Source organism: Mustela nigripes, chromosome 8 (genome assembly GCF_022355385.1).
Source record: "Mustela nigripes isolate SB6536 chromosome 8, MUSNIG.SB6536, whole genome shotgun sequence".
In the NCBI taxonomy this organism is placed as follows: Eukaryota; Metazoa; Chordata; class Mammalia; order Carnivora; family Mustelidae; genus Mustela; species Mustela nigripes.
The window spans coordinates 27,473,241-27,499,845 of record NC_081564.1 but is presented as its reverse complement, the minus strand read 5'-3'; the positions used below and the strand labels follow the sequence as shown (position 1 = coordinate 27,499,845).

The following is a 26,605-nucleotide window of genomic DNA, read 5'->3' as shown; positions in this document are numbered from 1 at the left end:
TAGTATAGAGACAAGTTCAATTCAAACACAGCATGGGCAAGAGAGCATTTGTCACCAAAGAGCAGGGTGAGGGGCAGTGGATGGAAGATTACTAAGAGGGGACACCATGGGTAAGGAGGATTCTGGCTATCCTGACTTAACACAGATTGTTTGCTGAAGACAAGCTAGGGCGATCAGACCTCACCTGGGGGATGGAGGAAGATGGGGAACACAGTCAATATCAAAGCTGAGGGATTCTGGTAAAACTAACTTCTGAGAGTTCTTGCTAAAAAACAGATTTTAGATGGAGTGGCCTGGGCGGCTCTGTCAGTTAAGTGTTCGACTCTTGATCTCACCCTGGGTCTTGGTCTCAGGGTCTTGAGTTCAAGCCCGGTGTTGGGCTCCATGCTAGGCGTAGAGCCTACTTAAAACAAAACAAAACACAGATTTTAGAAGGATTTGTACAGATGGGCCTAGGAGAAGGTTCAGGAACCTGACTACAGTTTTAATACATCTAGTTTTAGATTGTAGGGAAAAGGAGGGAGGGCTTTTACAAATGCCTACATGGGCACCTGGCTGGCTCTGTTGATTGAACAGGCAACTCTTGATCTCGGGGTTGTGAGTTCAAGCCCTATGTTGGGTATAGAGATAACTTAAAAAATAAAATCTCCAAAGTAGGGGCACCTGGTTGCTTAGTCAGTTAAGCATCTGACTCTTGATTTTGGCTCAGGTACTGATCTCATGGTTGTGAGAGCAAGCCCCATGTTGGGATCCGTGCTAGACATGGAACCTGGTTGAGATTTTCTATCTCTGCCCCTCCCCCCACCCACCTCCCTCTCCCCCACATGCCTGCTCTCTCTGTCTTTAAAAATAACTGAATAGGGCGCCTGGGTGGCTCAGTGGGTTAAGCCGCTGCCTTCGGCTCAGGTCATGATCTCAGCGTCCTGGGATCAAGTCCCCCATCGGGCTCTCTGCTCAGCAGGGAGCCTGCTTGCCTCTCTCTCTCTCTCTCTCTCTCTCTGCCTGCCTCTCTGTCTACTTGTAATCTCTCTCTGTCAAATAAATAAATAAAATCTTAAAAAAAAAATAACTGAATAGACTGATGATTCACAGACCTGTACCCCTGAAACAAATAATACATTATAATTTAATAAATAAAATAGAACAAAAAATTTAAAAACTGAATAAAATCTTAAAAGTAGATAAGTAAACAAATGCACGTATGTTCATGTAGAAGCAAGAAAGAAATGCTGGGAACTACTGTTTTTTGTGCCAGTTCCCTGGCTGCAGCTGGTGCTTATTGCTTCCACTGCCTGTTCTGTATTCCCTTGGCCATCACCAAGCAACTCAGCAGACCTGGCTACCTTGTCCAGCACAGTAATCCAAATCTCCTTTCTGGAGGATCTAGGACATGAGCCCTTCTGACTGAGGGAGGCAGGAGTAGTTGGCATGAACTGTCCTCTCAGGATGAAGGTACCCTGAGGCCCTCCGAACTCCGCATTCCTCCCAGCTCCCAATACCGACAGGCTGATCACCCACGCCTGTTGTGCCCTGACATGAGATGCCCACAGTGGCCAAGAGGGTGGCTTCTTACTGCGTCCTTGGAAAAAGCATGCTTCTCTTAGGAATGAAAACTTCTCAACTAGCAGAGCCTGAAGTCGTGTGTATGGGAAACACATCTTGCTGCTGGCGCCCCGGCCTGTAAATCCTGGCTAGGGGGTGAAGCAGCTCCACTTTCTCTGCTACATGTTTATGGTTTCTAGCATCATTGTGCTGTATTCCAAGAACATAATCTGTACTTCGGCCTAGCCCAGCATGTGTGCACTTTTTTTCCATGTGTCCTTGGAAAGAATGTGTTCCACATTTGGCACGCTCTGCTCCATAGATGGCTGTGAGGTCAACTGTCTTGTTCAAGTCTTCTCTAGCTTTTTTCATTCACAGCCCTCTTCTTCTACAAGTTACTGGTAGAGATGTGTAAAAATCTGGTAGCACCCGTGCATGTAGTAAGGGCCTCCAGGCTTGGCCTCCTGTGACCCCAGAGCTGGAGGTGGGCTTCAGACCAGTGGGCATGGCTGAAGCAAAAGGGAGAAGAGATGGTGTGGAGAGGCGGGAGGGGAGGCAGCTACTGGACATCCCATAGGCTGGGGAGCACCTGTCCTGTGAGTGGGTGGTGTGTCCTGCTCCCAGTAGCTCTATGGGGCAGGCTCCTGGCGCCCACTGGTGGCCTCTTGCTTCAGATCTGATACTTAGCCTCTGGAAAGCACTGAGGTCTCAGACAAGGGGATCCCCCTGTTGTCCCAGCCCTGTTCTCCTCTGTCCCCGTGGATTGGCGGGTCTCTTCGTCTCCCTCCCTTTCACTCCCCTGCTCCAGGTACTCTGGACTCTTGCCCGAATTCTCAACATTGGTGCCTGAGAATACAAAACACTAAGGTCTCCCGTTACAATCTTGAAACGGACTCCAAGCTCTTCACTTTACTCTATGGACCGGCTTTCCCTCAAGAGTCCTGCTGGGCCCTGGCTCCATCACACTGGAAAGAAACCAAGGACAAGGTGAGCTTCAGTCACTGGGAGGATCTGAGAGCCCTGGCTATCTTGGGCAGGGGTCAGGCTGTGGAGGCTGAGGGCTCAGGCAAAACTGTAGTTGGGGATGCCCAGGGGGCTTGCAAAGTCAATTTTAGGAGATATGTAAATATGCCAGGTCTTGAGATGATGTGAAAGTGTCACTGTGAGACACAGAGGAGGACAGTCACCCTATTTTGGACCCACTGTCTTTTCTCATTCTCCACTAACTGAGGTGTTGACTCTCACCCTGAACATGGCCTTCTTCCCTGGTCCAGCTGCACCTAACCAGCACAGAGCCGGGAAGGGCGCAGTGGGGGAACCTGGCCTTCTCAGAACAGCTAACCCTGGAGAAAGATGCCCTATCTTCAGCCCATGTTCTTTCTGTGGGTGGGAGACAACAGTCTCCCGAAGGGCACCCTTCCTCTCTTCCTGCCAGAGGAAGGCATGTTTGGGAAGACAGGGTTCAGTGTGGCAGGGGCATGGAGGGCCTGGGTGAGGACGAAGGGTCACATCTGGAAGGTCCTACAAGCTGGCCTCAGCAGAGGTTTACATAGAAACCAACAGGGATTGGGGTACCTGGGTGGCTCAATGGGCTAAAGCCTCTACCTTTGGCTCAGGTCGTGATCTCAGGGTCCTGGGATCGAGCCCCACAGCAGACTCTCTGCTTAGCAGGGAGCCTGCTTCCTCCTCTCTCTCTCCCTGCCTCTCTGCCTACTTGTGATCTCTGCTATATAAACAAATAAAATATTTTTTTAAAAAGAAAGAAAGAAAGAAACCAACAGGGGTGTTTGAGAAAGGGAGTGACCCCATCCAACTGAGTCAGAATGATCACTCAGACATGGAGGGTAAGTCAGGTCAGTGGTGGGAGGCCTGCAGTGGGGCAGCGGTGGACAGCAGCAGCCCTGAGTAGGAGCAATCAAGTGACAGGAGGAGGTGGCCTTGAGAGAGCAAGGCCCTGACTTGGGGTGGGGAAGAGTGAACGAGAAGGCAGGAGAGGAGGTGGTGTCTGGCTCTTGGCTTATCAGCAAGTACGGAGAGAAGAACAGGTGAATGTATGTTGAAAAAAAAAAACCCTTGCTATGCACAACAGGAAGGAGTAAGTCCCCTTCACACAGCATAGGCTCCAGTCTCCAGCCCACCTTGAGACATGGTGGCAGGTCCCTCCCCTCCAGGACTCAGGTAAATGGAAGATGGGCCATCAGAGGGAGGGAGAGGCATTGGGCTTTATTTATAAGACCCACACAAACCCCCACCAGCCTCCAGGAAGGCAACTGTGCCCCCTTTCCACCTCCAGCACAAGCCTAGTACAACTCTTCACTTTTGGGGGTGCCTACAGTCCTGTGAGAAGACCCACCCAGAACCACACAAGGGACCACTTCCTTTTCCAAGAGGCAATGTGAGGGTTACATAAGGAGCACCTTACTACTTGGCTGTTTGTGACTCACTCTCACTTCAGGGGTTCCAGGACCTGGAAGACCTAAGTGAGGTCCAGAAGGCAGAAACAGTGGTGCTTCCAGTCATCTCCAGGGAGAAGGTGAAGCCTGGCTAAGGGTGTTCATAAAGGGAAGCAGGGACTGAAAGACACTTCACTTGGGGAGCTCTGGTAACAACATTTCACGTGTTTGCAGACGGCCACCAGAAGGCACTTCGGGACCTCAGAAGGCAGGCAACCCCCAAGGGGGAGAGCGTGGACCCTGGACAGTCTTCATGTGCTCCCCACCAGCTTTCTGAGTGTGTGCAAGGGGATGGCCTCTGGTGCAGTAGGCATGGTCCACATCCTGACACCCCAATTCCGCACTCACCAGGCAGCCTTCTGATGCAGTGTCCTGGGTCATTAGATACTGAAGATGTGGTTCTCCGACAAGAAAAGGGCTTCTCTTTCCCCATCCCCAGTAATTCTATGTGTTGGCATTCTGGCAAATACATATATCCACCTTTTGTGACGTTGGTGAACGTCCACTTGTCCCCAAGGGCTGAGCAGCTCCGAGCGAACAGAGAATACTTGGTTTTCACTTTGGACTGTAGTGACTAAACCACTTGCCACCTGAAAAGTCCTGCCAAGAGCTGCCCAAGGCTGCAGCAGAACCTCCAGAATGCCTCCTTCTCACAGCTGCCGGGGAGATCTGACACCAAAGCACCTCACTTATGCCATAGTCATGGCCTCTGTTTCCCCACCTGCCACAGGAGGGGCCGAGTGACCATATTCTCGAGCCTCTGCAATTGTGACAGTGCTTCCCCCTACAACCACAGGAGAAGGGGAAGGGGGAAGGCTGACCAGGGAAGCCACCTGGGACAGAGAGGTGATGGGGATGTGGGTTATGCAATCGGGGTTCCCGCTTCTCGTCCAGATGACTATACGTTGACTTGGGAGGTGTGGGGAGGGATCTGTGAGGTCTAATTCTTTGCTACATCTGGCAGTTTTTTTCTAAAAAGTAAGCCACAAGGTACCATTCCAAGTTATGTTGAAAGAACTTTGGGAGTGAGAATCGAAAATTGAAATATTTCAATCCTCTTTGCCCCCAGTTTGCCACGCAGGTTTGTATGTCTGACTCCTCTGAGTTCCACAGGGCTGTGAGGGGCATCAGCCAGGTGCGCTGCAGCCAGAGGCTGACTTCAAGAGTGGGCTCAGGACAGAGCCTGGCATTGACCAAGGCAGGAAGGAGCGGTGTGCCCAACGACATACCCTCAGGATCCCCAGAAATAATACTCCACACATGGTGAATAGCTCCTAGAGATGAGGCTTAAATGAGCATGGCCTCTTCTGGGTTAAGTGAGTTCATCTATATAAAAACATAAGCATGAAGATAAATTATGCCTTACTCTAAATTGTGATATGAGTACTTCTTGCATAAAAAGAAAAAGAATTATAAAATCAGAAAATAAAATCCAACACTTTGCTGTTTATAAGTTATACAGCAAAATATATGCACAAATTTTGAAAATAAAATGCTGAGTGAAAGCAACTCTCATGCAGATGCAAATTGAAAAAAGCAAGGGGCTTCAATTGTGGTATCTGGAAAAGAGAAATGTAAGCTAGAAGCATTCAAAGAGGCAAAGAGGGCAGAGAAAGGCACAATTTTTCAATATAGTACTATTAAATATATATGCTCCAAATATCCTGGTACTTACTTAGTGATACCCTGCTTCTCAAAAAGGATTTGAGGAAACTGCAGATCACATCTAACATTACAACAACAAACATAAAATAGAAACAATTGAAGTGAAACAGAAATAACAACGTAAAAAACACAAAATCAGATTATGATCTGATCATGTCAGTGAATGCTCCTAACTGTTTGGGGGCTCACAGAGCCTTTCCAGAATGTGGGGAATGCTACATGTCCCCCCAACCCCTGACCCCGAACAATCCATTCACATTCATAACCCCCAGCTTTGTTCCACCCTCTATGCCGACTCTACAATAGACCTGCGTGCTCCTGGGCTCCTGGGCAGTATGCAGACCCCAGGTTAAGAAATGTAAAGTAAACAACAGAGAAAATATGAACTTGAATAAAGTAATTTAAAAACAAGTTAACAAATAGAATGGATGGAGTACAAACCCATTTCTTGAGAGTACACAAATGCTTTATAAAAACTGATCGTATCTTCAGGCCCAGCGTTGTTCTATGGGCACTTAGAAATGTTGATACCACAGCACAGTAAGAAAGAATGGCAATGACCTATGCAGTCATCACTTGGAAGTACAGAAAAAATAACAACCCTTGGGCCAAAAGGCAATTCCTCATATGGTAACAAGAACTTGCATGTGTCAAGTTGAAAGAATGCAGAAAAAGCTCTAAGAAAAAAGTCCTAGACCAGAGTACCTGCATTTACTAGAAATATTAAAAATATGATTAGCTATAGCTAAATAAATTTAGAAATGTAAAATATGAAGTTAAAAAAAAAAGCAGACACTACATACACTTGGACAAAACCATCCAATTAGTCAACAAAACCGAAAGCCAGAGCTTTATAACACTCAACATCTGCCATTAGAAGGAAAAAAAAAAATGTAAGACAAACAAAAACAACAACTAAATCCCAGGACAATTAAAATGTTACCAGGATGTTCTCTTGTAATACTATACTGTTCCAGAACCTAAATAAATTGAAGGATTTGAAAATATATAAAAGTAAAGGAATACGAACAGAAGGGACTAGGTCCTGCTCAGTCTTTGAAAAGTACCTGGTTCCACCATGGTTATGGGAGAATCCATCCACCCTTCTGAAAAGGGGGTCTCAATGTTACATAAATTGTCAAGAGGAAGGAGGAGACGGGGGTCAGGGGATGAGGAGGAGGCAAAAGTGCATATCCCAAAACGCAAGAAGGGCATAAAATGAGCTAAGGGAAGCTGGGAGACAAGGGAGCGTCCAGGCAGGGCCTGAAGCCCCTGTGGTCTGTTCCAAAGGAGCAAGCCAGATTGGCTGAAATGGGGGCTTACCCGTAGAACAGCCCCTGAGGGTTGGTTTTAAGGAAAGTGGTGGCATGTGCAAAAAGCTTTAGGAAAATCAATTTGGCTGGGGTGTGCAGAAGCACACGGAGAGACATCAAAGGTAGGAAACTGACGACTGCCAGGTGAGAACAGGCCTGGCCAAGGCGAGGTCAAATGGGGGTGCCACGGAGGTAGATCTTGTGGGGGGTGCTGCTGTTCCACGCTGAGCAGGGGCCTCAACTCTCTCTGCACTTTTAGTAAGTGACTGCAGACCCTCAGTGCAGGCCACCTGCCTATAATACGTGGGGCCAGCTGGTCAGGCTGGTCTAGCTGGTGGTACAGTAGGTTCTAGGAGACCCGGGTGCTGGCTCGAGGTTTCACACATTCATGCAACAGAGAGGAGCTTGACAGGAGCAGCTGCTGTCCCCATGGCTGGGACGCCCGCTGTCATCCCCCCAGCTGGAGACCTGGCCTTTTAAAGTCTCCAGCCTGCCAAGCTCCACTTACTAAGTAACCATTACTTGTCCATTTGTATTCATCAAAACAATACATGATCGCCAAGCTGAGCTGAAACAGCCAGTATTCCCATGATGGGGGTCATGGGATCCCAGCCATAAACTTTTGGAAAACTTCAGAATCGCTCAGAATGGCACTGAGGAGCCTGGGGGAAGGCAGTACCAAAGAGATCCTGGTGGACACACGAAGGCCCAAGGACCAGGGCCAGACACCTCTCAACCAGCCAGACATGGATCAGCCTGTGCCGATTCCTGGCAGAAGGGAGGTGTGGGTCCTGAGACAGAATGGCCACCTTCAAACTCTGCTCATGCCCAGCACATTTGGGAGATGCTGGGGTCGTGACGATGCCTAGCATAGGGCTCACACCCTGGCTATGTACTAGAACATTCTAATCACCTAGGGAGATTTAAAAACATACCACTGTCTGAGCCCCACCTCTGGGGATGCCAACTGAATTGGTCTAGGCAGGCAGCAGGCAATGGTAATTTTTGAGCAAAGCCTGAGGAGAGGAGAGAAGCATGGGGATGCAGGCCGCACAGACCACACTGATGAGGGAGAGCTTTAGGATGGCATCTGGAAAGGGTCCCTTTGTGGGAGGTGGCCCCACAGGGCACCCACAGCCCTGGGGGCAGGCAGGAGGGGGTCATGGAAAGCCTGAGTCTCGGTTCAACAAGAAGGTGGGCTACAGACCCTGGCATCCAGGGAACCAGCAGGGGTGCCTCTCCTGCCTTTAGGAAATAGATCTCTGGCTAGGGCAAGGGTCCCTCTTGGTCTCCATCCTCAACTGCCAGTTGCCAAAGAACTTCCTGGCTGGTTTCATTCTGAACAGGAGTCAGCCAGGTCCCAATAGCCCCATCTCACAGATTGAGAAACAGAGCCTTGGAGCTTCCTCAAGGTCACACAAGTAGGAGGAGTGGAACTGGGATCTGAACTGACTGGATGGCCATGCTTCCCACGTCCCCCAGCACTACAGAGCCACTGGACCAGAAACCGGCCATGGGGCCGACCTACGCACGCTGTGGTCTGGGGAGCCCTAGGTCTTGTGGAGAGGTTATAACTGGAGGGCACTAATGCCTTAGGCCAGGCTGAGTCAAAGCCAAGGTCAAATGTCCTCTGGCCTGCAGGACCAAACCTCTACCGTCCTATGAAAGAGCTATCTGCCAGAAACTATTCTTATTCTAAAAGAACAGGGATCAAGAGACCATGCCAGGGGCTTGCCACCCTCTTCCCCAACCCCATAATGAGTCCTTTCAGACCCTCCCTTTCTTCTGTAAGGGAGGTTGTTGGTTGTCCCCACCAATGCTCAAGCCAGGTGGAAGATTCCACTTTGCTGTTAGCTACTTCCAGATTCATTTTTCTTTAGCGGATTTGGACCGTGAACACAGTTCTGTCTTCTCAAAGTGCCAGACGGCAGCTGACATTAGAGTCCATCTGACATTTTTGTGTGTTTCACTCAACTTTCTCCCTCTGTTTATTCTTCTGGATTTTGACAAGGGCAAAGAGATGGCAAAACCCAATCTCCTAGGCTTGGGAGTCAAATGTGAATGACTTGAAGGCCAGGTCTCTTTTGGGGTATGCCTCTGTTTCAGAGGCCTTCCCATTACTCCACCCTCCCTGCCACTCAGTAAACCGGCTGTATGTGGGGTGCCTGGGGGTCCGTGAGGGGGCCTGGCTGCTAGTGTGTGTGGCCAGAAGCGCTGGGGGTGGCACATTTCCATTCGGCCCTGGGATCAGGGAGGTGGGCAGGGTCTTTGACGATGGGGTATGGGCTCCATCTGGGAAAGGGTCTCAAGCTTTGGTGTGAGTTCCTCCTTCTAGAGCTTCTCCCCAGCATGGATTTTCTGATGCCGAATAAGGTGTGAGCTTCCCCTGAAGGACTTGCCACATTTGTTACACTCGTAGGGCTTCTCTCTGGTGTGGGTTTTATAGTGCTCAATAAGGGCTGACCTGTGCCGGAAGGCTTTGCCACACTCGTTGCATGCGTAAGGTTTCTTTCCAGTGTGGATTCTCTGGTGCTGAATGAGGGCAGAGCTGTGGCAGAAAGCCTTCCCACACTGGCCACACTCATAGGGCTTCTCCCCAGTGTGGATGCGCTGGTGCTCAATGAGAGAGGAGCTCTGGCTGAAAGCTTTCCCACACTTATGGCATTTGTAGGGTTTTTCACCGGTGTGGGTCTTACGATGTTCAATGAGGTTGGAGCTCTGGCTGAAGGCCTTCCCACACTCTTCACATTTGTAAGGTTTCTTCCCAGTGTGAATCCTCTGGTGCCGAATGAGGTGGGACCTGTGACAAAAGGCTTTCCCACAGAGATCGCATTCGTGAGGTTTCTTGAGCGTGTGGATTTTCCGATGCTGGCTCAGGCCAGAGCTCTGGTTGAAGGATTTCCCACATTCCTTACACTGATAAGGTTTCTCTCCTGTATGGATTCTCTCGTGTTTTCTAAGACTTGAGCTCCGGCTGAAATCCTTCCCACATTCCCTACACTCGTACGGTCTCTTTCCAGTGTGGGTTTTCTGGTGTTGTGTGAGGGCTGAGCTCTGGCGAAAGGCTTTTCCACATTCCCGGCATTCGTAGGGCTTCTCCCCAGTGTGAATGATCTGATGTCTGAGAAGGTGTGAGCTCTGGCTGAAGGCCTTCCCACACTCACAGCACTCATAGGGCTTCTCCCCGGTGTGAATCACCAGGTGCCTGAGGAGGTGTGAGCTCTGGCTGAAGGCCTTCCCACATTCCCGACATGCATAGGGTTTTGCGGGTGGTGCAGTTCTGTGAGGCTTGTTAGGTCCTGAGTGTGCCCTGTTCGCCTTCTCACAATTGTGTTTACTGGGTTCCTCTCCACTGTGGATTATCTGACACATACTAAGGTCTGATTTCTGGAAGAAGGTTGGGCTGAAGATGTCATCATCCTGGGGTCTGTTCACCGGGGGGGTACTCTGATGCTGAACAGGGCTTGAGCATAAGCTGAAATTGCCCTCATAATCGTCATGTTCCTCGTCTTGTTCCCCGAGAGGGATCTCCTTATAAATAACAGCCATTTGCTCTAAACCTCTTTCCTGAAGAAAAGGATCCCCCAGGTCCTCCTCTGGGAAGAGTCCTTGCTGCATCTCTAAGCTGTCCCCAAACACAAAGGTCTCACCAAACTTGGCTGCTGGGGGAACCTCCATTGTGAATCTAGTGTCACCCCCAATAACTGTATTTCTTGAAAGATCGTCTTCTTAAGGGCACTTACTGTCCTCCCAATCTGAGAAGAAAACAAGGAACATTGTCAAATCTGCAGATCAGGGCCCTAGGACGTACCTCCTGCCTGTGCCAGAATCTATCATGGACTAAACGAAATAGGTATAAGATCCAAGCTGGCCCTTGAGATGATCCCCACTGAGTTAGAGACAAGTCTGATTTATCAGAAACACGACAAAGAAGATGGACAGAATCAAGTGCTATACCATGGGATCTAGAATCTAAAGACTGAAGGGGTTCAGAAAGGTAGACGAGACCAGAAGTGGAGCCACTGTGGAAAGGGGGCAAGATTCTGGCTAATGGAGGATCTTGACGATGGCGGTTTTTGAGAGTACAAACTTCCCTCCTCTACTAGGTTAGCTGCAGCCCCTCCAATCAGGTGCCCAAGCCACAACCCTGGGAGTCAGCCTAGACCTTCCCCCTCTCTCACCCCATACATCTAGTCTGTCCATTTCCTGAGGCTCTATGAAGGGTCTCTGTCTCTCTGTCAGTCTGCAGCTGAGGCCTCATGCAGTTCCCCAGGATCACTTCAATGCTCACTGCCCAAATGACCACCGACCCCCAGCTTCTACTCCTCCCTCAGGTCTGTTCTCTACCTTGACACCAGCGTCAAATACCCCAAACACAGGCCCGATCATCTGCCTCAGGATCTCGCGGCAGCCCAAAGCCTTCACAAAGCCCTTCGCACTAGCCGTCCCAGCCCCAGATCCAGCCTCTCCTTCCATGTAGCCCTAGCTGCTGTTTCATGCTCCTAACAGGTTCCCCTCCCGTCTCAGATTGCCACTGGCTCATCTTCCCAGACCCAGTCTTTTTTTTTTTTTTAAGATATTATTTATTTATTTATTTGACAGACAGAGATCACAAGTAGGCAGAGAGGCAGGCAGAGAGAGAAGGGAGGAAGCAGGCTCCCTGCAGAGCAGAGAGCCCGATGCGGGGCTAGATCCCAGGACCCTGGGATCATGACCTGAGCCAAAGGCAGAGGCTTTAACCCACTGAGCCACCAGGCGCCCCCAGACTCAGTCTTAATGTCCCTTTTTCTGTACCCTAAGTCTGGTGATCTCAGGCTCAGGGACCTGCAAAGCTCGGTGCACGTGTCCATCAAAGCACTCACAACCCTGGACGGCAAACATGCTGCCTGAGAGCTCCCTGGGGGCAAGTACTGTGCTCCTTCAACGTGAAGCCCCCAGCCCCCAGCATAACAGGACAATTTCCACTGAATGGAAGAAAAGTCATGTTTTCCTGCTAGAACTGATGGCTACACTTTTTTGAGGGGAGGGGGGCACAGAACTCTATTCAAATAAATCACCTGGGAGATACAAATAAATAAAAGATAAAAGCAGAGATGCTCCAGTTAATGGGGGTTGTTTTCATAGGGACATGGACGGATCCCGGAACACCCCCCATTCCACTGTGGTAGCCTCCAAGGGAGCCTCTCGTGACCTCATTCAGAAATTGCTGTGCAAGGGGCGCCTGGGTGGCTCAGTGGGTTAACCCCTGTCTTCAGCTCAGGTCATGATCTCAGGGTCCTGGGATCGAGCCCTGCATCAGGCTCTCTGCTCAGCAGGGAGCCTGCTTCTCCCTCTTTCTCTGCCTTCCCCTCTGCCTACTTGTGATCTCTCTTTTTCTGTCGAATAAATAAAAAATAAAATCTTAAAAAAAAAACAAAACAGAGGGGCGCCTGGGTGGCTCAGTGGGTTAAGCCGCTGCCTTCGGCTTGGGTCATGATCTCAGGGTCCTGGGATCGAGTCCCACATCGGGCTCTCTGCTCAGCAGGGGGCCTGCTTCCCTTCCTCTCTCTCTGTGATCTCTTCCCTTCCTCTCTCCTACTGTGATCTCTCTCTGTCAAATAAATAAATAAAATCTTAAAAAAAAAAAAAGAAAGATTAAAAAACAAAACAGAAATTGCTATGCAAGCTGAAGGGAAACCCCAGGAATCATAACAATAACAGCTCGTGTTTATTGAGCATCTACTATGTGCTGGGCACTACTAGACCTTCTATAAGCACATGTGCATTTAATCCTCACAATTCTATATACAAAGATACTATTAGCAGTACACTGAAGCGTAGACAAGCAGCTCAAAAACACACTAAATTAATCAGCATAGTCGCAATGGAGCTCATTCCTATTTGGAAACGATTTTTTTTTTTTAATGAATAATCAGGCGATACGAAGGCCAGATGTGGAAAAAAAGCACAGAACTGAAGTATTCTCAAAAATTCTTTGATCACTTATCTCCCCTTCCCCTCTTCTTCAGCAACCAGAATCTCCCATCCTTCAGGTTCTCTAGATTAATCTCATTGGGTCTAACAACCCACTGATTTCATCCTGGCTCTCCACTTCTAGTCCACCCTTCCCTGTCTAGCTTAGACTCTATTGTGGATCGAACCACAGACTCTGACCAGCATCACGTTCCTCACCTCCTTGCCCTGCTGCAACCAGCCGCCAAATACCAAAGCACTCCGCCAATTCCTCCTAAGATGTTAAATGTTGCCAAAGAAAATCATAGGACTGTGTACTGCACCAAGACAAATTTCAAGTTTCCAATTCCAGCTGGGACTTCAGCATCTTCAGCTCTTCCATCCAGTGACCTCCTTATGGCCAATCCCTCTATTCTCAGACCTCACTTTCCCACCCCTTTTGGCAGTGCTCACCAAAAGCTCCCTTCTCAAAACCCTTCATTTCAGAAGTTGCAAATTGGCAGCCTGAGGATCCTGTCACAGAAACGTTTTGTTTGGCTCGGGAAAGAGCTGGAACTTTTTCTTTTTGTTTGACTTAGCTGCCAATATTGGAAACTCTGTAGGTTTCAGGCTTTCTCTTGAAAACCTGAAAGATGTGATAAAATGGGTCTACCCTGTCATTAAACCCTCCTTGCATACCTGAACGCCTCAAGATTTTGAGCCCCCCACCCCTTTCCCACGTCCTTCTTTATTCCCTTCATTTATTAAAGTTCTTTCCCCCACTCCCTGTTTTGATGCTCTCCGATCCCTTTTTCTTGGCATCTGTGATTACAACTCTTCTTCCACCCACCTGTTAAATCCTGATGTTTCCAAGGTTCCCTCCTTAGGGGTTTCCCATTCCCACTATAGACCACCTACATGCTGAAGTCTCCACGCCGTTCACAAAGTTGGCGATCCTTTATCTATCCTCAACAATGTCTTAAATATTTTGGGACCGAAGATCCCAAGGTCTGGAACCCCAACTTCCCACCTCTCTCGGGGCCTTCCTCGGCTTCTCCTGTATGCTCACCCTATGCTTCAGGGAGCCCTCGGGGCCTGGGCACCCGGGAGACCCTCGGTCCCGTCAGGGTTTCCTGGCTGGAGGCCCGCGGGCGGCTGCGGACACGCACACGCCGCTCGAGAGGCGACGCGGAGCCCCTACAGGCTTCCCACCGATGGGGGACGCCCATACCCAGGGCCACCGGAGGGACAGGTGGTCACACTGGCTGACGCGGAGCCACTCACCTGGGCCTGGGCGGGGCCGCTCACCTGGGCCTGGGCGGGGCCGCGGGCGGGCGGGGCGGGGCCGCACCAGAGCTGCTCCAACCCGCGGCCGACCCGGCCTAGCTCAGAGGCAGCTGCTGACGCGGAGCCCGCGGCTGCCCGAGCGCCCGGAGCCCCGCCCCCCACCCGCGGGCACTTCCGGGACCGCTCTAGGCCGCGTGGAGGTCCCTACGTCTCGGTGCTCCTGCGGCCCCTGGCGTCCGCGAACTTAGGCGCCACGACTCTAGGTTCCAAGGCTGGGACTGGTGGTCTCTGGGCGGTTCCCAGAACAAATCCTGGTCTTGGGGGAGACAGCTGGTTAGCCGTTGGCGGGAGTGCAGAAGAGGCAACTGAGGCCGGGAAGGGCGGGCGGACGGGCGGGCGTAGAGCCGCAGGCAGGCAGCCAAGTTCCCGCTGCACTTGCCCTACGGGTGGGGGCGAGCTAGAGGCCACGCGGGCGGCGGGGTTCTTCGGGAGAAGGGAAGGGGTAACTAGAGCTGTGGAGCCTGTCACCTCGCGCAGGCCCAGGGGTCCTGCATGATTCACCCTTCCTGGGTAACCTGGTCCTGCCTGCCGAGCTGGTACCAGCAGAGACAGACGAGAAGGGGCTGAGTGAGGGCCCAGGAGACAGCTGGGAGTGGAGGCTGGACCCTGGAGACCCGGAACTCCAGTGCATGTGAGGGATGACCTCCAGACATAGGCGCCTCTTAAAGGAACCGGGAGGGACGAACAGTGTGTTTTTGAAGCCCGCTCCAACACCTCCCAACCCCCACCACACACCCAGACTCTCAGCTCTGCTTCTAATAAGGATTGCTCCCCTACCCAGTGCCCCCTACTCGGCCCAGTTGCTCAGGTACAGCCTTCCCCGCGTGTGGGAGAACTGGTCAGGGAGAGGGGCACAGGCCTACCACTGGTGACCAGAAGAACACACATTCCTAATGGGAGAGATGCTGCCCAGGGGCACCTGGGTGGGTCAGTCAGTTAAGCGGATGCCTTCAGCTCAGGTTATGATGCCAGGGTCGTGGGATCAGGTCCCACATCAGACTTCCTGCTCAGTAGGGAGCCTGCTTCATCCTCTCTGCCTGCTGCTCTGCCTACTTGTGATCTCTTTCTGTCAAATAAATAAATAAAACACTTAGAAAGATAGAGATGCTGCCACCTGCAATGAGCACCCTCTGTCCGAGCTCCGGGGTGCCTCCGAGTGGCCCCACCCCACATACATACTCATACCCCTCCATGCCCCATAAAGGAGTAAGCAGGGGCTCCATAAGAACCCAGTCCAGCCACCCCTTGAGCGCTGAACCACAACCAGCCATGCAGAGCTGGGAACAGCAAGAGCTGGTTCCTTTTTCTCTTCCTCCAGCTCCTCAGGTCACAGGAAGCCCAGTCTAAGCCCCCTGGGGGCCAGTGGAGAGGCTGGACCCCGCCCCAAGGATCTCAGGTGCTTCCTCTTCTGTAACAATCCCCAGAATCCCTACCCCCACACTCCCAGTCACTTTTTCAGCAGGAATTTCATGGCCCTCAGAATAGTTACTGTTCATATGTTTGATATTATTCTCTTTTACATGTTTAATACTGTTAACCCATTTTACAGAGGAGAGTTCAAAGTTTGGAAAAAGAGGGGCGCCCAAGATCAGAGTGCAGGAATGAGAGGCAGACAAGAAGCCCACGCTCCACCCCTAGGATGTGTAAGCCACAGAGCAGTAATAATCTGCGTCGTCCTCGGGCTGCACGGGGCTGATGATCAGGATGCAGGCATTGTGGGCGGCGTCTGTGGCTGCCGAGAAGCGGTCAGGGATGTCAGGGGGCCGGTGGTAGTCGTCCTCTGAGCGGTAGTAGAGGAGGTATCGGGGGGCACTGCCTGCCCGTTGCTGATACCAAGACACGCCGTACTCCCCGATGGTGGCATGGCTGGGGCTGAGCATGCAGGAGAGTTGAGCCACTTGGCCTGGAAAGACCAGCAGTGCATCTGGCTGGGGTAAGCCTGGCTGAGAGACTGAGAGAGAGAGAGACTCGTGGGCTCCTTTCTTCCTGTCCCCACCCCACAAAGGCTTGGTCTCTCTCCAAGGAGACTCTGACCCCCAAAAGGCTCACGGACCTGTGCATAGAATTGAGATGGGTGGGGCACAAAGCTGACAACCCCCAAGTCCTCATTTGTGCTATGTTCCCAAGAATCTGTGTTCAGTTGAGCACCTAGAGTTCAGAGTGTGGGACTGGTGGCCTCTGAGTCCTTCTCTGCCAGCCCCCATTCCTTACCCCTCAGTCACACTGGCTCTTCCAGACTCTGGCTACTGTCACCACCCAGAAGCCTCCTGGGCTGTCCCATCCTTCAGGTCAACCTCAGATAACTGGCTGCTAGGAATCTTGTCAAGGGTAGTTTGTCTTTGAGGCCCTTGGGGTAGCTTCCCACGTGAAAAACTAAAAAGGTGACCAATCAATTCCAATTTCTTCTGAGACCCCAAAGAATCAGAATCTGAAGGGATCCTAACAATCTGCTCGTTCCCCATTCACAAATGGGGAAACTGAGGCCCACACCGAGAACTGACATGCCCCGAGTCTAGGGCAGAGTTATTTGTAGCTAGTTCTCCCCTCCATCTTAATGCCCCTTCTAGAACCCTCCCACTGCCCACATCAATTTGTTTCTTTGCAGGGGCCTTCTGGAGCCCATGCCATCCCCCACCCGACCCCAGGTGAGCCAGGCCTGGGGGATCTCACCAGACAGGAGGGTCCCAGTCAGAAGGAGGGCCAGATGCCAGCAGGCCATGGCCAGAGGCAGGGAGGCAGACAGGAGTTGCTCTGTTGGGAGTGTCCCAGGTGCTTCAGAGCCCAAGCAGGGGAAGCCCCTGGACCATGACAAGGCATGCAAATCAGCCCATTGACTGGGGGTGGGGGCATGGGGGTACAGTGGCTGGGGCCCAACGGCGGGCCCTATCTTCCCAAATGTGGATGGCCTGGCCCCACAGGGCCTCCTGAGAACAGAAATCCAGACATACACGTGCAATTATAGTGGGTAGATGCTTTTTTATTGAGGTGTAACTCACGTAGGGTAAGGTGCACAGATTTTTAAGTGTATGCCTTGATGATTTTCTTAATATTTTAATTTATTTATTTTAGAGAGAGAGAATAGGGGAGGAGCAGGGGGAGAAGGAGAAGCAGACTCTATGCTGAGAGTGGAGCCCGACGTGGGTCTCGATCCCATGACCCTGAAACCATCACCCGAGCCTCAACTAAGGGTCAAATACTCAACCGACTGTACTACCCAGGCACTCCTGGCTAGATTATTTTATTTATACTTATACCCTGCAACCTCTACTCAGATGACAATTTAGAATGTTTCTATCTCCCCAGAAGGCTCCCTCATGTGCCTTCCCCATCAGTAACAGGCTCTCTAACCCCAAGGGTAACCATCATTCTGACTTCAATCACTTAGATCAATTTTGCTTGCTCTAGAATGCCAACTCTAGGGAATGGCAGTGTGTTCCTGTTGCTCCTCCTTCTTCCGTTCAGCGTTATAAGAGTCACCCATATGTGTACAGCGGTGTCTAATTTATTCTCATGGTTGTATGTGGATAGACCACCACAAAGCCATACCTTTCCCATTCTTCTGTTAATAGACAATTGGGTGCTTTCCAGTCTTTAGCCATTACAAATAAAACTGCTGGTGCACCTGTGTTCTCATTTCTTCTGGTAGACACCCAGGACAGAAGTTGCTGGACGGAGGGAACATGCGCATTTATCTCTAGTAGATAATTACTAGTGTTCCAATGGGGTTGTACGGATCTTGCGCTCCCCCTCAGCAGGTGGGAGAAGTCTGGAGACATCCTCACTAGCACTTAACGTGGTCAGCTCCTTTAACTTGCCAGACCAAGGTACCTGGGTGGCTCAGTTGGTTAAGCATCTGCCTTCGGCTGGAGTCATGATCCCAGGTCCTGGGCTCCCTGCTCCATGGGAAGCTGGCTTCTCCCTCTCCCACTCCCCCTGCTTATGTTCTCTCTCTCATTGTGTCTGTCTCTGTCAAATAAACAAATAAGATCTTTAAAAAAATAATAGAGATAAAGAAACTACAGGGCTCTCTCTTACCTTCTGCCTGCTGACCCAGTGTGGGTGCTTCCCTATGTGTCCCTCTGTGGTGCCCCATGCCCCATGCTCTAGAGATCTGCAGGGAACACTTTTCTCAAAGGCAATCTCCTGGCCTGCTGGCCTTAGCATACCTAAATAATTATAAAAGTAATTAAAACAGCACGTTCTCATTAACTCAAAGCCTTGAGAGCTCCCTTGGGGGAGGTTATAAAGCCCCACCTCCCCGAAACGGGTCCCATTCGGTCTCTAACATCTCCTTAGGGCATCTCCAAGACACTAAGTTCAAAGACTCCTTCATGGCAGCACTGGAAATGAACCCTTGAGACAACAAGGATGGTTGCTGGAGCTGAGGCTTCAGGGTTCTGCATGGACATTCTTCTGGAATTTGGTTGCCACCCCTCCTGAGCTGTGGTCTGCCGGACACAGGTCCCCAGGGACAGTGGTGTCCAGTGTTTAAATAAATCTGCAAAATACTATTTGTTGTCACAGTGCTCATTCTGAGCACTTGCAGCATTCTGAGCACTTTTTTTTTTTTTTTAAGATTTTATTTCTTTGACACAGAGAGAGAGATCACAAGTAGGCAGACAGTCAGGCAGAGAGAGGGGGGGACGCAGGTTCCCCGCTGAGCAGAGAGCCTGCTGCGGAGCTCAATCCCAGGACCCTGAGATTATGACCTGAGCTGAAGGCAGTGGCTTAATCCACTGAACCACCCAGGTGCCCCTACCCCTTTTTTTAATACATAATTTTTAAAAAGATTTTATTTGTGACAGAGAGAGATAGAGAGGGAACACAAGCCACAGGGGAGCTGGAGAGGGAGAAGGGGCTCCCAGGGAGCCTGATGTGGGGCTCAATCCCAGGACGCTGGGGTCATGAGTTGAGCTGAAGGCAGACGCTTAACGACTGAGCCACCCAGATGCCACCCCCATGCCCCAAGGTAGCACTTTAAAGTGTTAGCATGTTTAAGGGGCGCCTGGCTGGCTCAGTCGGTAGAGCATGCAACTCTTTTTTTTTTTTTTTTAAAGATTTTATTTATTTATTTGACAGAGAGAAATTACAAGTACACTGAGAGGCAGGCAGAGAGAGAGAGAAGGAAGCAGGCTCCCTGCTGAGCAGAGAGCCTGATGCGGGACTCGATCCCAGGACCCTGGGATCATGACCTGAGCCGAAGGCAGCGGCTTAACCCACTGAGCCACCCAGGCGCCCCGAGCATGCAACTCTTAATCTCAGGGATCAAACCCCACACTGGGTGTGGAGTTTACTAAGAAATAAAAGAACAGAAAAGAAAGAAGAAAAGGGGCGCCTGGGTGGCTCAGTGGAAGCCTCAGCCTTCGGCTCAGGTCATGATACCAGGGTCCTGGGATCGAGCCGGCATCGGGCTCTCTGCTCTGCAGGGAGCCTGCTTCCTTCTCCTCTCTCTGCCTGCTTCTCTACTTGTGATCTACGTCTGTCAAATAAATAAATAAAATCTTTAGAAAAAAATAAAAGAAAGAAGGAAAGAAAGAGAAAGAAGGAAGGAAGGAAGGGGGTAAGGAAAGAAAAGAGAAAAGAGTTACCACGTTTAATCCTCACGAGGACTCTGCGGAGCCCTGTTCTTACTGCCCATCCCCCACGGGGGCGGAGCACTGAGCTGAGTGCTGAGTGAGCTGCTCCGAGGATCCAGTCCTCCTCCGGAGTCAGTGGCCCAGCGGGTAGGACATATAGCCTAATCACCCTGGTAGGGAGTGAGGGGGGCGGTGCATTTCTAAAACCTTGGGGAAAGGGAGCTGGCAAAGGTCAGAAGCCTGCTCCAGACGCCTACCTGGCACTCTGGCTGAAGGGGTCTGGTAGGGGCTCATGGAGAGGGGGCAGGAGACAGAAACCGAGAGAAGGAGAGGGTGCTAAGGGGGAGGAAGGAAAGAAGACGATGAAGAGAAGAGAAAGGGGGAGAGAAAGTCAAAGAATGGATGGGCATGGATGGAGAGGCAGAGAAACACAATATCCTGTCTGCCAATGTCTATCCTGGCTTTATGCGTAACTGCAAAAAACTGAGAACTATCCAAACAATAGCAGGTGAATGGATCAACACACAGGCCCAACCCGACAATGGGACCCTTCTCAGCAGCAAGAAGGAACGAGCTGTTGAGTGACTTGCGTGCTGAGTGAGAGAGACCAGACTCCAAAGGCTCCATGCTGCATGATTCCCTTTATACAATTCTGGAAAAGGCAGCGGCAGGACACAGACCCATGGTGTCCAGAGGCTGGCACGGACTACAAGGGGGCATAAAGGAATTTGGGGGCTGGGGATGAGGGAAATGATCTGCCTCCCGAATGCAGTGGTGGTTCAATGAGATTTGTCAAAACTGGAAAACACGAAAAAGTGAATTTTACTGTATATAAATCATAGCTCAAGAAACTTGCCCAAACAAGGAGAGAAACAAGGACAGAAGGAAAAAGAGGGGAGGGTGGACGTGAGGAGAAAGGCAGAGAGGGCAGGGAAGTGAGGACAGGGAAGGGGGCCTTGAGAAGGTAGGGGATCACAAGGGTGCCGAGAATCCCCCTGCTTCCATCAGGCCATAGCCTTACCTGGTCATAGTTTTCCCAGGACCAGGGGCACTGATCCAGGAATCTCCCCACTTTCAGCCTGGAAGCTCTGTCTCTCTCTCTACTGGTGGGGGGGATGTGGTCTTGGGCCATCCCTGGACCACAAGCCTTGAACCCCCATTGCAGCCCTGCCTTAGGGAGTGCCTGTACTCCTGCACCAGATCCTGTTACCGAGATACTGTGGGGTGGGGGAAGGCATTTCCTGCCTAGATGACTTGGCAGCTCCCACTGCCATGGAGACCAACTTGGAAGCTGGGAGGGCCTCAGTCTCCTCGGGTTGCTCTGAAGCAGCAGGCAAGAGGAAGAGGAAGCCAAAAGGACCCCTTTAGACTGGTAGAGTCTAGACCTAAGGGTGGCCAAGCAAGGACCTAAGCCCGATCCACCCACCCATTCCCCCCAACACACATTTCCTGGCAGTGCCATTCTCCCCATTAGATCTCAGCCCTAGATCCTTCCATAGCTGGAAAGTCTGTCTCCTCTCTCCTACAGCCATGTTTATTAAAGTGATGTTTGGAGGTAAGTGGGGTCCCCTGTCCCTACAGATGGGTAGGGAGGTGGTACATTCAGAGGCTTGCTTCCCTCTGACCTGGGGGAGATTAGGAAGGCAGTGTGGGGAAGGGGGATGCACTTGTGTAAAAGGATGGGGGAAGGTTAGGGAAACAGCTCTATGAGGAGACAGAGTACTTGGAGTCCGTTGTGGGGCAACCCTGATGGCTGGGTCCTGGGAAATTCTCATGGCTCCTCTAGAGGACTAACCACCACATCACCATGGGGTGTGTTGTTGAACTACACAATCTCTAATTCAGTGGGTGGTCAAGCTTCAGGGTTGATCAGGCACCTCAAGTTCTGGCCACAGTTGCAGATTTCCCTACTTCCAGTGGCAGGTGGGGCTGGGGTGGGAGGTGAGGTCCTGTGCAGAGGCAGCACTGCGTGCAGGAGACAGGAGCTGTGTGCCCTGGTCACTGACACCTCAAGAGATGGAGGGTCCAGGCTCAATAATGGAGCCCTATTCTCTGCTCTGGTTAGAGAAGGGATGGAAGAGAGACAGATGGTCCCAGATTGGGGGCAAGGCGGGGGTCGCATTCACTCACTTCTGCCCACCCCTACAGCTGGCTGCTGGGAGCTGGTGAACACCTGGTGCAGCCCCATGACCCTCGGAGCCCACTTGAGGCAGAGGGGGCAGGTGCCCCCGGATGGTGAGGGGGCAGGGAGGGATGCTGGGGAAGAGGGGCCAAGGGCCCCCCGGCAGATGCCAGCCCTGTCTTGCCTCCCTTTCTGCCTTCCCAGCAATCATTGCCCTCCTGGCTGAGGACGGGCACTTGGTGAGTCTGGATGAAGGACTGGAGGAGGGGGCATCCCTGGCCCCTTCCATGGGCAGCCCCCTGCTGCAGGAGCGTGGAACCTACGTCCTCGTGCAGATCTTCAGTAAGTGGGGCCCAAGATCTCCCCCTGGAGTTATGTTAGAATGAGGGAGGGGGGCAGCAGTTGAGACCACCCGAGGCCCTGGCCAGCTCCCCACCTTTGGCCAAGACCTGGCCCTGACCCTTTCCATCCAATGCCTTGTCGGCGGCCCCAGCCAGGCCCAGCAAACAGGTCCAGAGTGAGAGGTGGGGGTGCGGACTAGCAGGCCGGTCAGGAATTGGTCTTCCTCCCTCCACAGAAGGGGAGGGTGGAGCCCCCACCCGCTATGAGTCCCTCCTGGAGAACCTTGATGACCAGTATCCAGAGCTTGCAGGTGAGTGTCATGGTTGAGCCCCAGGGGGAGGGTGCACCTTTTCCCCAGCACCCATAGGTAGGGCTTCCTGGGCCTTCCAGAGGAGCTTCGCCACCTGTCAGGCCTACACCCTGCAAGTGATGGCCGGAAGAGGCGCACAAGCACTCGGCGTGGGCACCAGGAGCAAGGTCCCCTTTCAAGGCCACGAAGGATGGGCTCCCTGCCATCCAGGACCCGCTAGTTGGGGCCAGAAGCTGGCCAGGTAAGGAGGAGACACGGACACCTGGGGGGATGCTCACACCCAAAGTCCCAGGGACAGGCTTATGTGTGCTGATAGACCACAACCACCATCCCCTTTACCCCACAAACACACACACACACGCGCACACACACACACACACACAAATACCAACAAGATGGAATATACTGGCCCAAAAGACATCCCTACCGCTCCACTTGACTCTGAGTACCCAAGTTCAGGAACATCCTCCATGGCCAGGAGATATCAAATAGAGCCTAGCACACAGTAGGTGCTCAAGGCAGGGCTGATGTACTCAATGAAGGCAGCAGCCCAGAGCACGTGATCGTGAGGTCTGCCTTGGCTGTGCATGGCCTGCTCGTCTGTTCCAGCAGGTCCTGTGATCTGGAACATCACAGCCAAGTGGCTGAGCTGGACTCCGATCCAAGGGGGTTGGCCGTGACCTCTACCATGTGATCAGGCCCAAAGAGCTGCCCAGGGCCATTCTTGCAGAATCTGGACTTACGAAGAAGTTGCATCAGCCAGAGGGGCAAGGTCATGGAGTAGCTATGAGGGCACTATGGGGGGGTGGCCCCCAAAATGTGGGTGCAGAGAAAGGGATCCAGAGGCAGAGACAAGGGTGAAGGGAGAGGAGGCAGCCCTGAGAGCAGAAGACAACAAAGAGGCTTATCCAGGGATTCCAGTCCCCAGAGTCAGATGCCCTTGGGGGTCCAGGCTAATGCCTCACTCCTATCTGGACTGTCCAAGGTCATCAGATTACAACAGCCCTCCTCCCCAGCCCCCACCCAGGATGTCAGCTTAAGGTAAAGCAATTCAACCTCACAGATGGACGTCCGGAGATGCTCTTTGACCCCACCCCAGCAGACAGGCTAGTGAGAGGGCACACGGCAGGCTACAGTCTAAAATAAACTCTTTTAATTGCACATCTGTGTCTCCGGTCATTTGCGGGGTGAGAAACCCCCTCCTCACTCCCAATCCCAGCTATGTGGGTACAATCTGACGTCATGGTCCAGCTGTCGGTGAAGGGGGGAGGGTGGGTGGGAGGTTGCAGGGCTGGCTCATGGATCTGCACCAGTCTGCACCTGTCTCTTCAGGGCAGGGAGCTCAGACCTGCAGAGAGGGAGGGGTGGCACGGGCCAGTGGTCAGCCTGCAGGTACAACATGAGGGACTGCCCTTCCCACTCCAGCCTGGGTCAGGGGCTGCCCGCTCACCGTGGTTGTATTTGCACTGCTTCAAAGCCTCGCTGAAGCCCTCACATAGGGACAGGTCACTCTGAGTGGTGGAGCAGTCCAGGAACTGCTTGATCTCGTAGGAGCAGGGCCCCATCTGCAGGGGCTGGGGGCCAGGCCGGGTGGGAGCCTAGAGTATGGCACAGGAGGCAGCAAAGTCGGCTCCAGGTTGGCACCCAGAAGTGGGCTCCAATGCTGGGGGCCACCAGCTTCTCCCCACACCCCTAGCCCAGGTGCCCCTGGGCTCCCTGGCAGGCTGAGTGACTCAGGGGCCAGCCTGCCCTGTCCAGTCCCAGCTGCTCTGAGAATCAGGAGCCCACAACCCTTTCAAACCGACACAGCTGATGGCTAGTGCCGGTATGGACAGCATTTTCCAATTCCCTCATAATGGGCTCACTGAGTAAGCAGGGCCTGAGAGATGAGAGAAAGCTCTAGAAAAGCTGAGCGTTGTGCTTGTATTCTAGGCGTATATGCCCCACCCCCACAAGTAATAGCAGCTTACAGGCTCAGCCAAAGCAATCCTCATGACCCCTGACCCTGCCACTAAGCCACATTTGGCTCAGGACTAATGGGGTGCCCAGTAGGGCAACGGTGAACAGGAAATGGGGCTCAGACCTGCTGCTGGCTACCCCTTGCCCTTGGGATGTGGGGACTAGAGGGCAGAACCTGGGAATGGGGAGAGTGGGGACTCAGAACTTCAACATCCCTCCACCAGGGTTAGGTTACCTTGAGCCACTCTCTGAATTGCTAAGGGCTTTGGTTTCCCCATTTTTAAAAAGCTGCTTGGTCCCTAGAAGTCTAGGGACCTTGGCCTCAGGAAAGGGGCTAGGAGAGCCTGCCTGTGATCAACAGGGGGCTAAAAACAGAGAGAGGAAAAAGACCCTTCTTGGAAAAGTCCTGGGCCTGAAGCAGCTCTGAAGGTGCCAGGGCACTTTTCGCTGGACATTCCAGCAGGTTCCTACTAGTGTGACCCTTATGGGAAGTCGGCCTCAGTTTCTCCTGAGCCCGCTGCTCACCTGCTGGGCGGCAGGCTGGGCGGGCTCTGAGCTCCCCCCGCTGAAGGCTCCGGTCAGGGCACTACCCACGACGTGTCCCACAGCCGAGCCCACGGCCACCCCAGCGGCCGTGGACGCCATCTGCGCCATCAAGCCGGGCTGGCCAGACGAGGCGGGGGCCGGTGCAGGGGCCGAAGGCGGCGGGTGCGCGGGCGGGTGAACAGTGCGGCTGCGGGGTAGGGAGTAATTAAGTAGGATTAATCGCGGCCGGACCCCTAACTGGGGCCCCGGGGCTCGCAGCTCCTGGACACGAACCCCGTCTTCCCCCTTCTCCCCTCTTCGCCCCGAGGGTGGGCGACCACCCTCTTAAGACACGCGGATGCGGCACCCCGCCCCTCCCCCACCAAGATGGCGCAGCCGCCGCCAAGGTCAATCTATTGCGCCCTTGCGCAGGAGTGCCCACGTTTCCCTAGCCCCCTCCCCAACCGCTCCTGTCCCGCTCACACCTGGCTGGCCGGGCGGTCGCGCTTCGGCTCCCCCGGGGCATGATGGAGGTGAGACGCAACCAAGCGCAATCAGAGACGGCGACAGTGACAGCGGTTCTGTCTCGTGGACGAACGCGACACCGCTAAACACTGCGGCGCAAGGGGGCGGAGCCTAGGGGACACGCCTCCAGAGGGAGTGGCTGAGCGTGGGGCGGTGCTCACCTTCTCGCGGGTCTCCGGGACCTGTCCCTTACAGCGTCACCTCGTCTCAGTACCCTTCTTACCTGGCGGTGTTATCCTGCGCTCTCTGCGCCTGGCCCGAGCTGTGTGGGCCCTGGGGACTCGGGCTAATGCTGCAAAGTGCCGAGGGCTGACCCCGCGGTGATGGGCCAAGTCTCTTCAAAAACCACCTCTGAGGGCACTCGGGTGCCTCAGTCTTTAAGCTTCTGACTTTGGCTGGGGTCACGATCCCAGGGTCCTGGCATAGAGTTTCACAACGGGCTTCCTGCTTGGCGGGAAGTCTGCTTCTCCCTTTCCCACTCCCCTCGTTTGTGTTCCCTCTCTCGCCGTCACTCTGTCAAATAAATAAATAAAATCTTTAAAAAAAAATCCACCACCGCGGAGCCCAGGGAGTGGAGTTGGTTGCTGTCCGATCGCCAGGGAAGAAATAGACAGGGAGGCGACCGGATGAAGCCAGCAAGGGAGTGGCACCAGGCGCCAGACAAGGCTTTGGTCCCCCTCCTATGGACTGGGTTTACCCACTACGACTTGACCTCAGGGTCCCCCGCCAGGGAGGAGGGCAGCGGGGCTAGAGGGGAACCCAGCTGGGAAGAAATACCCAAAGGAAGGCCCGGCGGGATTCTTTTCCAGAGCTCCCGCCAGGGGGCGCCCGGAGCCCCTCTTCGACTCCCTGGTTCAAGTGCATGGCACCCTGAGAAGCCTTGCGCAGTACCCTCCTGGGAGGCGGGGATGACCGCCCCCTCCGTTTCGCGCAGTACCCCACCTGACACCCTAACCCGCAAAACGGACGCAGCGCCAGACACTGACAGCGTTTAC

General features: G+C 52.7%; 4 protein-coding genes across 10 annotated transcripts; 1 reads left to right on the top strand and 3 right to left on the bottom strand.

Moving 5' to 3' along the window:
- Window positions 1-6,042: 6,042 nt before the first annotated feature.
- ZNF70 (zinc finger protein 70) lies at window positions 6,043-14,814 on the bottom strand. 3 transcript variants are annotated; one of them, XM_059408990.1, is made up of 2 exons: window positions 14,189-14,814; window positions 6,043-10,728 (listed from the first exon to the last, which is right to left on the bottom strand). In XM_059408990.1, the coding sequence occupies exon 2, from the start codon at window positions 10,649-10,651 to the stop codon at window positions 9,305-9,307; it is 1,347 nt and encodes a 448-aa protein (XP_059264973.1). In that variant the 5' UTR covers window positions 10,652-10,728; window positions 14,189-14,814; the 3' UTR covers window positions 6,043-9,304. The 3 variants fall into 3 exon arrangements, with proteins under 3 accessions (XP_059264973.1, XP_059264974.1, XP_059264975.1); XM_059408991.1 differs by lacking the exon at window positions 14,189-14,814 and adding an exon at window positions 13,974-14,157; XM_059408992.1 differs by lacking the exon at window positions 14,189-14,814 and adding an exon at window positions 13,755-13,828.
- Window positions 14,815-15,755: 941 nt separating this feature from the next.
- VPREB3 (V-set pre-B cell surrogate light chain 3) lies at window positions 15,756-19,038 on the bottom strand. Of its 3 annotated transcripts, none has more exons than XM_059408986.1 (2): window positions 18,287-19,038; window positions 15,756-16,202 (listed from the first exon to the last, which is right to left on the bottom strand). In XM_059408986.1, exons 1-2 carry the CDS (start codon window positions 18,342-18,344, stop codon window positions 15,886-15,888), a joined length of 375 nt encoding a protein of 124 aa, XP_059264969.1. In that variant the 5' UTR covers window positions 18,345-19,038; the 3' UTR covers window positions 15,756-15,885. The 3 variants fall into 3 exon arrangements, with proteins under 3 accessions (XP_059264969.1, XP_059264972.1, XP_059264971.1); XM_059408989.1 differs by lacking the exon at window positions 18,287-19,038 and adding an exon at window positions 16,922-17,042 and having other exon boundaries at window positions 15,756-16,154; XM_059408988.1 differs by lacking the exon at window positions 18,287-19,038 and adding an exon at window positions 16,922-17,041.
- Window positions 19,039-20,851: 1,813 nt separating this feature from the next.
- Window positions 20,852-23,661, top strand: C8H22orf15 (chromosome 8 C22orf15 homolog). Of its 3 annotated transcripts, none has more exons than XM_059408983.1 (5): window positions 20,852-21,382; window positions 21,976-22,062; window positions 22,154-22,291; window positions 22,527-22,601; window positions 22,682-23,661. In XM_059408983.1, exons 1-5 carry the CDS (start codon window positions 21,358-21,360, stop codon window positions 22,819-22,821), a joined length of 465 nt encoding a protein of 154 aa, XP_059264966.1. In that variant the 5' UTR covers window positions 20,852-21,357; the 3' UTR covers window positions 22,822-23,661. The 3 variants fall into 3 exon arrangements, with proteins under 3 accessions (XP_059264966.1, XP_059264967.1, XP_059264965.1); XM_059408984.1 differs by having other exon boundaries at window positions 22,154-22,300; window positions 22,521-22,605; window positions 23,300-23,661; XM_059408982.1 differs by having other exon boundaries at window positions 20,852-22,291; window positions 22,682-22,842; window positions 23,211-23,661.
- A 71-nt stretch (window positions 23,662-23,732) lies between these two features.
- Window positions 23,733-25,731, bottom strand: CHCHD10 (coiled-coil-helix-coiled-coil-helix domain containing 10). The gene is made up of 4 exons (XM_059408985.1): window positions 25,571-25,731; window positions 25,086-25,293; window positions 24,052-24,199; window positions 23,733-23,949 (listed from the first exon to the last, which is right to left on the bottom strand). The coding sequence occupies exons 1-4, from the start codon at window positions 25,609-25,611 to the stop codon at window positions 23,930-23,932; spliced, it is 417 nt and encodes a 138-aa protein (XP_059264968.1). The 5' UTR covers window positions 25,612-25,731; the 3' UTR covers window positions 23,733-23,929.
- Between the last annotated feature and the right edge of the window lie 874 nt (window positions 25,732-26,605).